This window comes from Chionomys nivalis, chromosome X, assembly GCF_950005125.1.
Source record: "Chionomys nivalis chromosome X, mChiNiv1.1, whole genome shotgun sequence".
NCBI lineage: Eukaryota > Metazoa > Chordata > Mammalia > Rodentia > Cricetidae > Chionomys > Chionomys nivalis.
In genome coordinates, this window is record NC_080112.1 from 31,227,939 (window position 1) to 31,241,582 (window position 13,644).

The window sequence follows — 13,644 nt, forward strand, 5'->3', positions numbered from 1 at the left end:
AAAGGGCAATGTAGAACATTAGTAACTGAGTTAATAAGTTGATATTAGAGAGAGGAATGGGCTTGTAGAAAAATGAAGGTCATGTGTAAAGGCGGAAATGGGTATTTACCTAATAAATAACTACTTACAAGAAAACAATTATAAGACTTCACCTCAAGCAGAGATCAATGAGCTTTTTTATTTACAGGGCCAAGTAACAAATAGTTGAGGCTCCACACAACTGGTTCTGCATAACTACTCAACTATGCCTATAGCATAAAAAGCATCTGTAGACACTAAATAGGTAGTGACCAATTTAGGATATAGACCATCACTTACTAATCCAGAATTCTAAGGGGATAGTTCTCAAAATTTGGTGTGAATCAGAATTCTTGGAGGGTTTGTTAAAACAGTGATAGTGGTATTCTATTCCCCTAACTTCTGATCTAAGGGTCAAGGGGAGGCCCTAAATCTGCATTTCCAACACATTCCTAGAATGCTTAAATTGTTCCTTACAGGCTAACCAGATGTTGAAGAGTCTAAGTTCATATCTGATTGGACACAAATGTTTTTTATGTGAACTTCCAAATTTGAAAGTTCAACTAAAATTTTACAATTTAAGGGAAAAGGGGGCAACATGCTAATTCAGATTATTTTTCTTTCCTTTGACTTCAGTGTAAATTTATTATTGCTCCATCAGTAAAATAAACATACTTGGCCTTCAGACAGTCAACATTTTGACCTAATGTGTTCTAAGTCCTACCTAAGAGGCAAAGCATATTAAGTAAGACTCATAAAGATAACACTAAACCAGTTTAAAGGCAAAGGCAGGGCCCAGCAAGATGTTGGAAAGGCACTCACTACACAAGTCTTACAATTTGGGTTGGATCTCTGAGACCAACAAGATGGATGGAAAAAACAAAATCATTCATGTTGTCCTCTGCCAGCCTGGTCTACAGAGTAAGTTCCAGGACAGGCTCCAAAGCTACAGAGAAACCCTGTCTCACTCCTACCCCCAAAAATCACATAAAACAAGCAATGCCAGTCATTACCATCCCTTTTTAAAAGGGTGGATTTGCTTTTGTTTTATTTTATGAGCCTGTGTGTGTGTGTGTGTGTGTGTGTGTGTGTACACATGTATGCCATGTGCATGCAGTTACTCACAGACACCAAACGATAGCACTGGATCCCCTGGAGCTGGAGTTAGAGACACTTGTGAGACGCCCAACATGGGTGCTGGGAACAGAATCTGGGACCTCTGCAAGAGCAGCAAGCTCTCTTCACTGCTGAGTCATCACTCCAGCTCCCCGTTCTTCTTTTATGAGATGAAGAAATAGAAAATAATTCAAATACTGATGTCTCTCTGAACTATTTTTTAATAATTTTCCAACAGGCAGGGTGGCTTATGCCTTTTCAGTGCACAGGAAGCTGAGGGAGAAGAATCTCTGTGAGCCTGAGGCCTGCCTGGTCTACATAGTGAGCTCCAGGCCAGTCATGGAGACTCTGCCAAACAAACAAACAAATAATTCTAGAAATAAAGTTTGTTTAGAATACTTACTTCTCTTGGTCTCTTTTGGAGAGTGTATTTTAAAAGAGTTCTCACTCTGTAACCCAGTCTGGCCTTGAATTTACAATAATCCTCTTGTCTCAGCCTCCCAAATGCTGGAATTGCAGGAATGAGTCATCACGCCTGGACTGACAATTACTAAACTGCACTTCTTAAAAATCCAATTTACAGTTCTCTATGTCTAGAAATGAATCTGGAAATGAAGGGGATGTGCTAATGAGACCATCAAGTCCACATTCATATTTGTAAGCCTCATACTAAAGCTATTAGGGTAAGTCTAACCAAGAAGCCTGAGATTCCAGATGTCAACTAAAGCCCACTGAGCTTGCTTACACGTCACAGACTATGAAGCATGATCCAGCAGTATAATGGGAACACTCAACCATGGAAGAAATATTGTCGAGAAACTAAAAGGTGTAACAGCAAGCCTTGAATGCTCCCTCTTCAGATTTCCAGGCTTTTTTTGCAATGATGATAACAAAGCATTTTCACATGAATAGATGTTTACACAGATCAGTTTAATTGCCATGAGAGAAATCTCCTTAAAAAATGTTTGAGACTATAATTACGACATTTCTCCATTCTATTTCCTCCCTCTAAAACCTCCCATATACTTCTCCCCACTCTCCTTCAAATTCATGGCCTCTTTTTTCACTAATTATTATTGTATGCATGTATGTATATATATGTGTGTGTGTGTTATTTATATTCTATACATTTCTATATATGTATATACATGTAGTATATGTATACACACATATATAACATATACATAGGCATATTTCTAAATATAACCTCTTCAGTTTGTATAATGCTATCAGTATGTGTGTTTTGGGGGCTGTTTGGCATAGGACAACCAATTGGTGTGATCTTCCCTGGGGAGGTCTACCTCTCTCACTCCTAGCTTTTCTCAACTGTCTGTAGCTCTTTGTGTAGGGTTGAGGCCTCTTGGGCTTCTCTCCATCCAGTCTGGCATGCTTACTGGTGACATCCTTGTTAACTAACATTTGGGCAGTTATTTTGGTGAGACTTATGAGTATGGCTTCTGATATTACTAGGAGACACAATTTCACTTATCTCTGGCTCTTAGAATCTTTTCACCCCTTCTTCAATGTTCCCTCAGTCTCAGGTTCGTGTTTTGTAGATGAAGCCATTGTGAGAAATCTTTTTAAGAAAAAAAAAAGCACAGCTTACAACATATATAATTAATAAAGTTTTTCCCCACATCTTAGCATGCCTTTAAAATACACTGATTAGAGTGTGAGCTAAATATATTCTCAATCTGACCTGTTATCTGAATAGTATGATTTTTCCAAATTCATGTGAAATATACTTAAGAATGTTCTCAGTGAAAAGAAGTTTTTTGCTTGTTTTACAAACATCTAATTTAACTTAAAAGAAAATATTAAAAGATAATCATGCTGGTGTGATGGCCAGGTAGTTAATGATGCATGCTACTCCTCCAGAGGACCCTGGTTCGGTTCCCAGCACTCACCTGGCTACTCATAAAAGTAAGGAAGCAGAGGTATATGGATGTTGGTGAGTGAGGCCAGTCTGGTCTACATAGTTGAGATCCTGTTTCAAAAAAAAAAAGATAATCTCAAATTTAATGTCATATTATACTGATAGAACTAAAGCCTAATTAAGATGATATTAAGCCTAAGTAGAATACAGGAAGTTATTCATATACAAATAAAGTCAGACAATTCTCCTTTTAAACTAATGAGTTAAAGGAGAAAGGGAAAGTCAGAAAAACTTCTAACCTAAACGATGCAATAAAAATAACACTGGTCCAAAATCATGGAAAAGGTACCTTTAAGTGACCTCTGAAGCCAGCCTATTTCCAAAGTCATGATCTAAGTAGACCACCCTCTTCCAGCATGAAGATCATTCTTACAGGGTATGCATTTAGGTAATCTACAGTCAGTGCCCAATCTTTCACAGACTACAATTTTGAGGTCTTTCTGTCTCATTTGTCCTCAGTTAAGATATGGAAATTGCTGTCAAAACAAAATTTGGGAAACTATTACATTATAAGTTTAACAAATCTTGTTGTATACAGCTATTTTTAAAATATTTATTCTAGGATTTTCATTTTATTTTAAAAATGTACCATAATCTGTATTGTATGTATATATGTACACACACCAGAGAACAACTTGCAGGAATTGGTTCTCTCCTTCTACCACGTGAGTCCCAGCAGGAAGCAAACTCACAAGGTCAGGCTTAGTAGCAAGTGCCTTTACCCTCTGAATCATCTCACCATGGGTCCTAGATGTTCCTTTTCCTCAGCATGAAATCTCACATTATGAACAATTAATTAATTAATTTTACCAAATATCCAAATGCAAAAGTGTGATACAAAACTCTCTTTTAATAAAATCTTTGGAGCTTTTAACAGCAGTGTAAAACTACAGCTTAGACAGATTTACAAATAAATTATGAAAATCTGTAGACTCAAAGAGTACCCTTCCTAGGAGTAGAGGAACTCTAATAACTTAGAAAGTTTTAAAGACTAATTCAAGAGCATTTAGTGTCTTTTAGCTGCTTACTGGCTTGCTCAGCCTGCTTTCTTATACAACCCAAGACCACCTGCTAGGAATAGCACCACCCACTTGGACAAAGCCCTCCTACATCAATCATTAATCAAGAAAGTACCCTAAAGAGTCCTACAGGCCACTCTAATGAAGGCATTCATTAGTTGACATTCCCTCTTTCCAGATAACTCTAGTGGGTGTCACGGTGACAAAAACTAACCAGCACAAATGACAACAATCCCATCTTAGGCTGACATACACCAAAGTACATATTCATCATTGTGTGTGTGAGAGAGATTATTGCTTATTTTGAAACATGCAGTCCAGGTTGACCTCAAATTCATTATGTAGCTGAGGCTAGCCTTGAACTCCTATTCTTCCTATCTCTATTTCTCAAGTGCTAGAATTATAGGTGTGCCTCCCCTTGCCTAGCAATATTATATATATATTTATATTGGATTTTCGAGACAGGGTTTCTCCCTAGCTTTTGGTTCCTGTCCTGGAACTAGCTCTACTAGACCAGGCTGGCCTCGAACTCACAGAGATCCGCCTACCTCTGCCTCCCGAGTGCTGGGATTAAAGGCATGCGCCACCACTGCCTGGCTGCAATATAGTATATTTTGGAGAATAAACCACAGGGGAGAGAGAAAAAGAATGGAGGGAAGGAGGATAAGTATGAATTATTCACTGTACATGATTAAAATAGTCACAATAATGATATAAAGCCAAAAAATACACTAAAAGAAATATAAAATTTGGTTTTTAAAAAGATGTACAGGAAACCAATAACAGAACACAAGAAGCTGAAATTAAATGTATCCTTAGATAAAAAAAATATATCGATTTAAGTACAATTAAATAACCATTTTCTATTGTGAATAAATGGACAATTTAAAGAGCTAATGAACAAATTTGAAAGGTGAGGGAAAGAGGATGACAAAGGAGAGGAGGAACCGTACACTAGCGCTATCCACGGTCAAGAATCTTTGACACTAGAAGGAATTAAGATCTCTATAGTGGAATAATTTCAGAAAACAGCATTGGTGTGATAAATACCAAGAAATTAAGATAAAATTTAAAGGATCAAATATTTATTTTGTCACGCAATGAAAAATTTCCATATAATTCATGGTCATATACAAGCAAGAGAACGGAAATATCATTTTTGGAAAATCAAATTATTTTAATTAAAAGCCAGTAATCAAAAATCTATAAAACAGAAATATGGTGAAAAAGAAATCTGTATTATAAATTTACAACTAAAAATATAAGTCCCCAAATGGGAAAGCAGAATATCTTATCAGCTTGGTAGCTGGTAACAGGTACTTGCTCTACAGTGGTACCTGGACAAAACTAGTCTTTTGACTACTTAATTGAACAATATTGGTAACCAGCTGAGAAGCTACAGTTTAGGACATGGTTTTCAAAATGAAAATACAATTCAGTTTTTAATCACAGGACATAAGAATTCACCCCACCCTACCCTCCAACAAATACCTCTCTCCGCAAACCTCACTACTTCTAACTTAGAAATGTAGAGTAATCAGTCTGGAAAAAAGCACTTGAAGTAAAAGGGATGGAAAACACTTCAAAACCAATTGTATTTAGCTGGGGGGTGGTGGTGCACGCCTTTAATCCCAGCACTCGGGAGGCAGAGGCAGGCGGATCTCTGGGAGTTCGAGGCCAGCCTGGTCTACAAGAGCTAGTTCCGGGACGGGCACCAAAGCTACAGAGAAACCTTGTCTCGAAAAACCAAAAAAAAAAAAAAAAAAAAATTGTATTTTAAGACAGATGGTCAAGATTCCTTACTTCCTCTGCTAAGTAATGCATAGATTTATCAGTTAGTTTGGTAAATATTATTTCATCATAGAGCAGTGGTTCTCAACCTTCCTAATGCTGTCACCCTTTAATACAGTTCCTCATGTTATGGTGACCCCTAACCATAAATTATTTTCATTGCTACTTCATAATTATAATTTTGCTACTGTATGAATCATAATGCAAGTATCTGAATGCAGGATAGCTAATATGCAACCCCTATGAAAGGTCATTCAACCCCCAAAGGGGTCATGACCATGGGTTGAGAAGCACTGTCATAGAGCAAGAGAAAAAAGAAGCAACAAAGAAGCAGTAGTATATGTCACCAAAGAGATGAGAAACGTAACTGGAAAGAAAAGAGATCATCTTTTATAGTAGTAAATTTTAAAAATGAAAATTAGTCTTATTTTAAAGAGTCCAATGCAGTCTTAATCACAACCAGAATCACCAGTAGAATGTGGTCAAAAGGAACAATCTTTAGAAGCAGAGAGAATCCCATGTGATCTTGGCCAGATCACTCCACACCACCTCTTGCGCTCAATCTTCTCTGTAGAAGGGTTAAAATTAAATGAGATGATACATATAAAATGCCTACTATTAGAAAGGTGAGTCAATGTCCTTTGCCAAGTAGTCATTAGGTTATAAAACATTTTTTTATTTTAAAACTTATTGCATCAAAGTTCCTTTAAACACAGTTAAACATGAAACATTTACAAAAAGACACCCATTCAAGCACCATCTCAAAGCAATGTTGGTATACCTATTTTATATTTTACTGATCATAGCTATAGAGATGCGGAAACTTTCAATATAAAGAAAATATCTAAGAACACAATTTAAGGGAATTTAGAAATACAGCCCATTGAATAAAGCTTATATATACAAGAGGAAAATGGAAGGTGAACTGCACATATCAAACTGTACAGCAAGTATCGTCACCATCATGGAAGTTAAGGGAGTCCACATGAAACAAATGACAACTCCAAAAGCAATTGGTAAAAATCTACTAAAGAGATACGTACACAGACAAGTAACTAAAGAGCTCACTTCCTCCCAGAAGGCCCCAGAATCCACTGCTCAGGAAAGGACCTTGTTCCAAAATTCTGTAGGCTGTCTTCTGCAGGAGGGCAGCTGAATCCCAAGTGTGGGAATTATCTAGATTCTTAGAAATGTAGCTGGTGACTGACTGTGGGTTTCATTTGCCTTACTACAAGGGTATTGCTGTGACCATGTTCTTTTTTCATGTAACACTGCTTGCTTTGGAAAGTTTTTTAAAATCATTCAAACTTACACGTGACCTTTTCCTAACATTTAAAACTAGTTTATGTACAGTGTCCACTTAAATTTTCAGGAAGATCCTTCTGCATAATGTAAAATTCCCTCTGAGGTACTAGAATTCCAAAACACTGAGAAAATAAATGAGAATTCAGAGTAATTAAGACAAATCAGTAAAGGTGATTTTTCCCTGTATGTATGTTTATGTTTGTGTGTATGTGTGTGTGTGTGTGTGTGTGTGTATATATCCCACTATTTACATAAGATTGCATTTAACTCAATTCTCTGCCAAATTGCATTATTGTAGTCACAGGTACAGAACTTAAAGTATGCAAGTAACTTAACCATTCTCTTTTAATCAAATGTGTGTGCAAGCAATCCATACAAACCTAATGAATTTCTTATTAAATTAAGCCATTGTAGTAGAAAACTATCATCTATGGTTATTGAAGCAATCCTTGTTCTGTGTTGTTCTAAACATCAGACAATCACCATGTTAGTGTTAGATGAGTGTCATAAATCAATGTGAATCTTAAAAGGCCCGTGAAACCAAAGCCAAACACAGGCTGAAACTAAATTCTTCCACAACAGCCTTAGAGACATGAATGCATAGAACACAAAAATCCATGTTTTGGCCTGATAGCTGAAATGCATTACAAAACATATTTACTCTTCTCTGTAAAAATTTTAATTCTCTGAAAAGTTAGTCCCAGAAAACTACATATATCAGCTAATTTTTAAAACAGTGACTCTTCACACAAGATTTATTTAGTTTAAAAAATACCTAACATGTCCCCGAGATTGCGCCTTGCACTGCTCTGTCAAGGGCCTGCAATGACCGTTTCCACAGCTCCCCTGACTTTAATCTAATTCAGCCTTTTGGGGCAATTACTCCAAGGCTGATAAATATACTTTTTGTCTTTTAATGAGATTTTATTAAAACTACTCAATTTATTCCACAGCTAATGAGTGACTATTACATTGCAGGCAGTGTGTTTAGCAATGGAGAAAGATGCATGTTATATATTTCCCTGCCTTCAAGAAGCTACCTATTAGCTAGGTAGAGAGAGCATAAATAAGTAACTGTAATTAAATATGATAAGTGCTCTTGGGGTGAAAGAAAATACAGCATGCCTGGCGAACTGGCGTGCCATCCTCGCGCGAGGGTCATGCCGCATCATTCCAGTTTTAGTCTATGTCTTAGCAGAGCAGGAGAGTCACAAGTCACAGGTTACCTAAATCCTAAAATTCAAGACAAATATTCATCCTACACAAGTTAAAAATTGTACATTGTGTGATCCTCTTTCAAAGACACTGCTTGTGACAGAAAGATGGTGTGTTTTTTATGTTTTAATTTAAATGAACTGTTTTAAAACTTCTTTCACATACTAATACTGATTTTACATTTATCTATAAAACTATAAATCTACAAAAGGGACAGTAAGTAGTTATGACACAAATTAGTCATTAACTTGTATTTGCATAATACCTTTTCTTTCCAGTAATTGCTACATTTGTTAGGACAAGAAGTCTGGGGACTAGATGGGTGTGGTGGTACTGGACAATTAATCCCAGCATGTAGGACACAGAGGCAGGTAGATACCTATGAGTTTGAGACCAGCCTGATCTACAAATCAAGTTCCAAGCCAGCCTGGGCTAGACACTGTAAGACCCTGTCTCAAAAACAAAACCAAACAAAAAAAGGAAGTTTGGGACTATAACTGAATTTACTTCAATAACTTGAAAGATGCCACATGAAAAATGTTATGGAAATAAGGGGCACTGAAGAGTTTCTGCAATTTTCAAAAAGGAGGGGTTTTTAATTTTTTAAAAAGAAATGGCACCTTGATGATAAGATTCTTTCAAAGATAGCTTTAGCAAGAGTAAAGGTTGCAACAACTACAAAGAAAATCTATTTCAAATAGCATCTCCCTTCAAACCTCCTTAACCAAGAAAAAGACACCTAAGGGGGTCTAAATTACATCGGGAATTAAAGCCAGGTGTGGCAACACACACCTTTATTCCCAGCACTCTGAAGATCTCTCTGTGAGTTTAAGATCAGTTCGAACTACATAACAAGCTCCAAGCCAGCCAGAGCTACAGTAGTGAGACCCTATCTCAATAAACAAACAAACAAATAAATAAATAAACTGGAAACTTCCTTCACACCACCAATAATGCCTAGCTCATAAAGGATGGATGAGTAGGTGGATGGGTAAGCAGAGGAGTGAGTGGGTGGCCAATATGTCTTGAAAACCGAAATCTATTTTAAAGAGCCTCAGTGAAATTTAAAAACTATTAAGACATTGTGGTGTAAACACAATTTGTGGTACTAATTTGCTATGAAAGAGAATCAAAATTCAGTGGAGTCTGGGTAGAAATTAAAAGGATTTTCAGGATGAATGATGAGGCCTTTCTGTTTAAGCTCATAATTGAACAAATTCTGAGTTTAAATGTATGCTGTCAAGACCCCGGCAATAAAAAAAAAATCTGAAACGAATTTCAAATTCAGGATCAATATATAGTGACACAAATTTACTAGAGAAACCTTCAACCTTTGCCAGGGTGAGGACCACCATCATTACATTCTTTAACACTGAGGCTACCTAGGATTCATTATTTCAAGAAATGACATTTTATAAATGACATCAACCAAGTCAGATTTTGTAGAATAGGAATAAAATTTCACAGTTCACAGACATGCAGGCAGCCACTGACTACCTAGCATCTCAAAACAGAATTCTGCCAGGGCGTCTTCTAAAATATTGTGATCAATTTCACTTCAGCTAACACGAAGGTGACCACTTTTCAAAATCCAAAGGGATCACACTGTCATCCTTTCATACCTGAAGGAATGAAAAACAGTCACCAAAATTGATTTAATGACGGCTATTTTCCAAGATCATAATATATGTAAGCATCTTAATTCCACACTTTCCAGTGATCAACTGCAGACTCACAACAGCCATAACTAAGATACAATCAATATCACTCACTCACACATGGTCATCTGGGTGTTTTTGAGAAACATCTCATTTACCTTCTTTGTGTGCTCTAACACTGAAGAAATGAAGGCGATTTCTGATATTTTTTCTCTAGAGATGTGGTAGTTGATGTGGCTAGTAAGCACTTGAAATGTGGCTAATCCAACCGAGGCAATAAATTTTGCATTCTGCTTAATTGATTAAAATTTAGAAATAGTTAATTCAGTTACTGGAAAACTTTTATGTATGTTTGGAACAATTTAAGTATCTGAATCTACTTTTGTACATGCAAATTTTATGAGACCTAAATACAGATCAAGTACTTCTGGTGAAAAATTTAGCTTAGCGTCAAAATTGAGATGTGCTGTTAGTATAAAACACACATTGGATTTCAAAGACTTAGTATGAAAAGATGCACAGTATTGCAAAAAAAATTCATGCTGAAATCACTAATTTAGAGGTAATGTATTAAATAAACATTGCTAAAATTAATTGCACCTTTTTGTTTGAAATCTTTCTAATGCGGTTACTTGAAAATTATAAATGACACGTGGCTCTCATTAAATAGCTTTGGGCAGCGCTGCTGCTCTCGGGCACATCCACGGCTCTAGCAGACAGACACATTTGGACATCTTCCTCCTGACAGACAGGCTGGTCACTGAACAATGGGGCAAGGAGGAATGCGTCCTCGAAGCATATGGATCTAAGGAAAGAAGGTAGCAAGCTCTATCCACAGTTTCACCGTGTGAGCAGCAATGTAATACCTCAATATAGAGGAAAAAATGAGTTATCAGCACTCAAAAAATTGAAACTGAGTATACTGCAGACAACTTAAAAGAGGTAGAGCCAACTGCTCTGTCTTGGTTTCATTTCCTAACTGTGGACCTTAAAATAGACAATAAAGCACCGCTTCCAAAAAGAGGTAAAATATTCCGATACTAGCTATCTAACGAGCACTATTAAATAAGCAAAAATTGCTCTTAAATCTTATCTCAACTTCCAAAGCCACAGAATACACGCTGAGCTGGGAAATCAACTTCAGATTGCCAGCATTTCCCTCACAAGCAAATTAGCAGGATTGTGCACTTGGAATACTGTTTGACAAGAATGAAAAGGAAACAATTCAAAACAGATTTCAGGACTGGACAATTAGATGAGGAACTGCAGATTTAATTCTCAATCAGTACTGTGATTAATCTGATTCCCTGCTTTTCCCTGGTGTAATTATACAACCCAGATGAAAGGATGAGCATTTGGACTGTCAGTTCTATATTCTAGACCAGCCCGGTGACTCAAAGCAGACGGCTCTACCACGCTAACCACCATCCCAACAACAGTGGAAGGGAGCCTCGAGCACTGATTGTACAGTCATTGCATAACGAGGCATTAAAAATTTGGGTGCCCCTAACTCTTTCTACGTTCGTCTAAGGCAGGTGAAGAAATTGCTGAAACTGGACGCACCCGTCTTCAATGACCCTCTTAAATCCGGGCACGGGGTGAACACAAAGGCATCTGTCTAATATCCTGGCACAATAGACACACACCCCACAATTAAAAACCCTGGACGCACTCTCTCGCTCTCTCCACACAAGCACACAAAATGCAGGCTGCTCTTTTCGTAAAAGGTCTAAGGTACAGGAAAGGTAACAATAACCCCAACTGTTCCCAGTAAGCAACTATAAAATCGGTCCTGCCACGTCCCTGTATAACCGTCAGATAAAATGCAGGGAGCCCGCCCCACGCCTTATGGGGTGGCCGACCCGGGCTCGCTGGTCTCCACGGGTCGCTGAGAGCCCCCAGACCCTCTCCTGGCAGGAGATCCAGGTACACGTCTATAAATACTACAGGGTGAAGAGGACAAGGAAGGCAAAGGAGAGGGAGAGAGGGCAGGGGGCAGGCCCGGAGCGGGTGCGGGAGGCCCCGGGCATCGCTGAAATGCATTTTTCCACACTCCCGCTCCCTCGCGTTGAGACTCACTTGCCGATCACCTCGCACAGCTCGTACACATCCTCGAACAGCACGTCGTCGTCGGCCATGGTCCGGAGGGGACAGTGGCCGCAGCGTGGAGGGTTCTGAAACCTGGGTTGGGGGCGCCCAAGAGCTCAGTGCCCGGGCTCCGGGATCGCGTCCTCTCCACAGGACTCTCAAGCCCTGAGTGCCGAGGAAGCTCAACTGGGGCGGCGAGGCCCGGAGACTGCAGCGCCTCTCCTCTGCCGGCTGCCGTCCCGGCGCGGGCGGCGGGGCCGGGGCGTGGGAGCGAGGGCGGCCCGGGCCCGGCGCCGCCCGCCCGCCCGCTGCTCTTGGCGCTGTCGCTCGCGCTGCCGGGCGTGCGGACCCTCTGGGACCCGCGAGGCACCGCTGCACTCTCCGCTCGTCAGCCCGCGCGGGCCGCGAGACCGCGACCGCTCCCTCTGCCCGAGACCGGCTCCGGCGCGGCGCGGGGCAGCTCGGGCTACAGGGGGGGCCGCGACAGCACCACGGAGGGAGGATCGTCGCGAAGGGAGGTGGTGGCGGCTGCTCGGCGCTGGGGACCAGGAGGCGGCGGCAAAGACGTTCCCTCCTCCTTCTCCTCCTCCCGCCGCCGCCGCCGCCCGCCCGAGTGTGGGAGGGGGCTTCACGGAATGAGTGTTCAGTGCGGGCGGGAGCCGCGACCGCTGCCTTCAGCTCCACCCCTTAGCTTCAGCTGCCGCCCGGCTCCCAAGCCTGGAGCTCCCGCCTCGCGCACGCTAACCCTCCTCCCTTTCGGCCCGCCGGCTGCTAGACCCGAAGGCCCCGCCCACTCCAGCCCTTTGGGAGGCGGGGACCACGGAAGAAGGCGGGGGACCGGGAGGGGGGGCGGGGGAGAGGCGAGCGCTCCCAGTGGCGCCTGCGCGCAAAGCCCGCAACGTCACGGAGAACCGGCGGGCGCGGGGAATCTAGAGGGCGCTGGGGGTCGGCTGGCGGAGCTCCACGGGTTGCAGCTGCTGAGGTGGGGCTGGTGGAGGTCGTCGCTTCTATTCCCAGGCTGCGACCAAGTGGAGAAAAGGGGCTGGGGACAAAAGGTTCACAGCAGTTTGCACGTTTTTTGGGACGGCGTGCTCAGTACTCTGGCAGCTTTCCCCTTCTTTTGTAACCTCAGGAAGCCGGTCCCAGTTTTTGGCTGGGAAAAACGCAGGGAAAGGGTTCTAATGAATGGAAAAGCCAGAGAGGAGGTGGAGAGAGATTGTCACTCAAGACCGCACTTGGCGGCGGATGCTTTTAGTGCCACTCTGTCATTCCTTAATGAAGATGAGGACTGGGGGGAGGGGGAGAATTGTCCAGGGAAAGGATCAAACAAAAACTACTGCAGAGAAAGGTGTGCAACAACGAACAGTGAACTAGAGAAACAGCTTCTCCTGCCGCCTGCCCCAAACTCCCCAAATATCTATGCAGTATCTGTTCCTGCTAGACAAAATACAGAGACGGGTCAGGAAGATAGTGACATAAGCAGACTTTAAAACCATTG

At 40.8% G+C, this 13,644-nt stretch overlaps 1 protein-coding gene across 13 annotated transcripts in view; it reads right to left on the reverse strand.

Moving 5' to 3' along the window:
• Positions 1–12,880, reverse strand: part of Cask (calcium/calmodulin dependent serine protein kinase) — a 352,639-nt gene extending 339,759 nt beyond the window's left edge. For 8 of the 13 annotated variants that reach the window (XM_057758918.1, XM_057758916.1, XM_057758917.1 and 5 more), the window contains exon 1: positions 12,138–12,880. In XM_057758918.1, the coding sequence (XP_057614901.1) occupies positions 12,138–12,196 (59 nt within the window). In that variant the 5' untranslated portion in view covers positions 12,197–12,880. The remainder of the gene's footprint in view (positions 1–12,137) is intronic. The other 5 variants (XM_057758926.1, XM_057758919.1, XM_057758923.1 and 2 more) reach the window with 2 other exon arrangements.
• Positions 12,881–13,644: the final 764 nt, after the last annotated feature.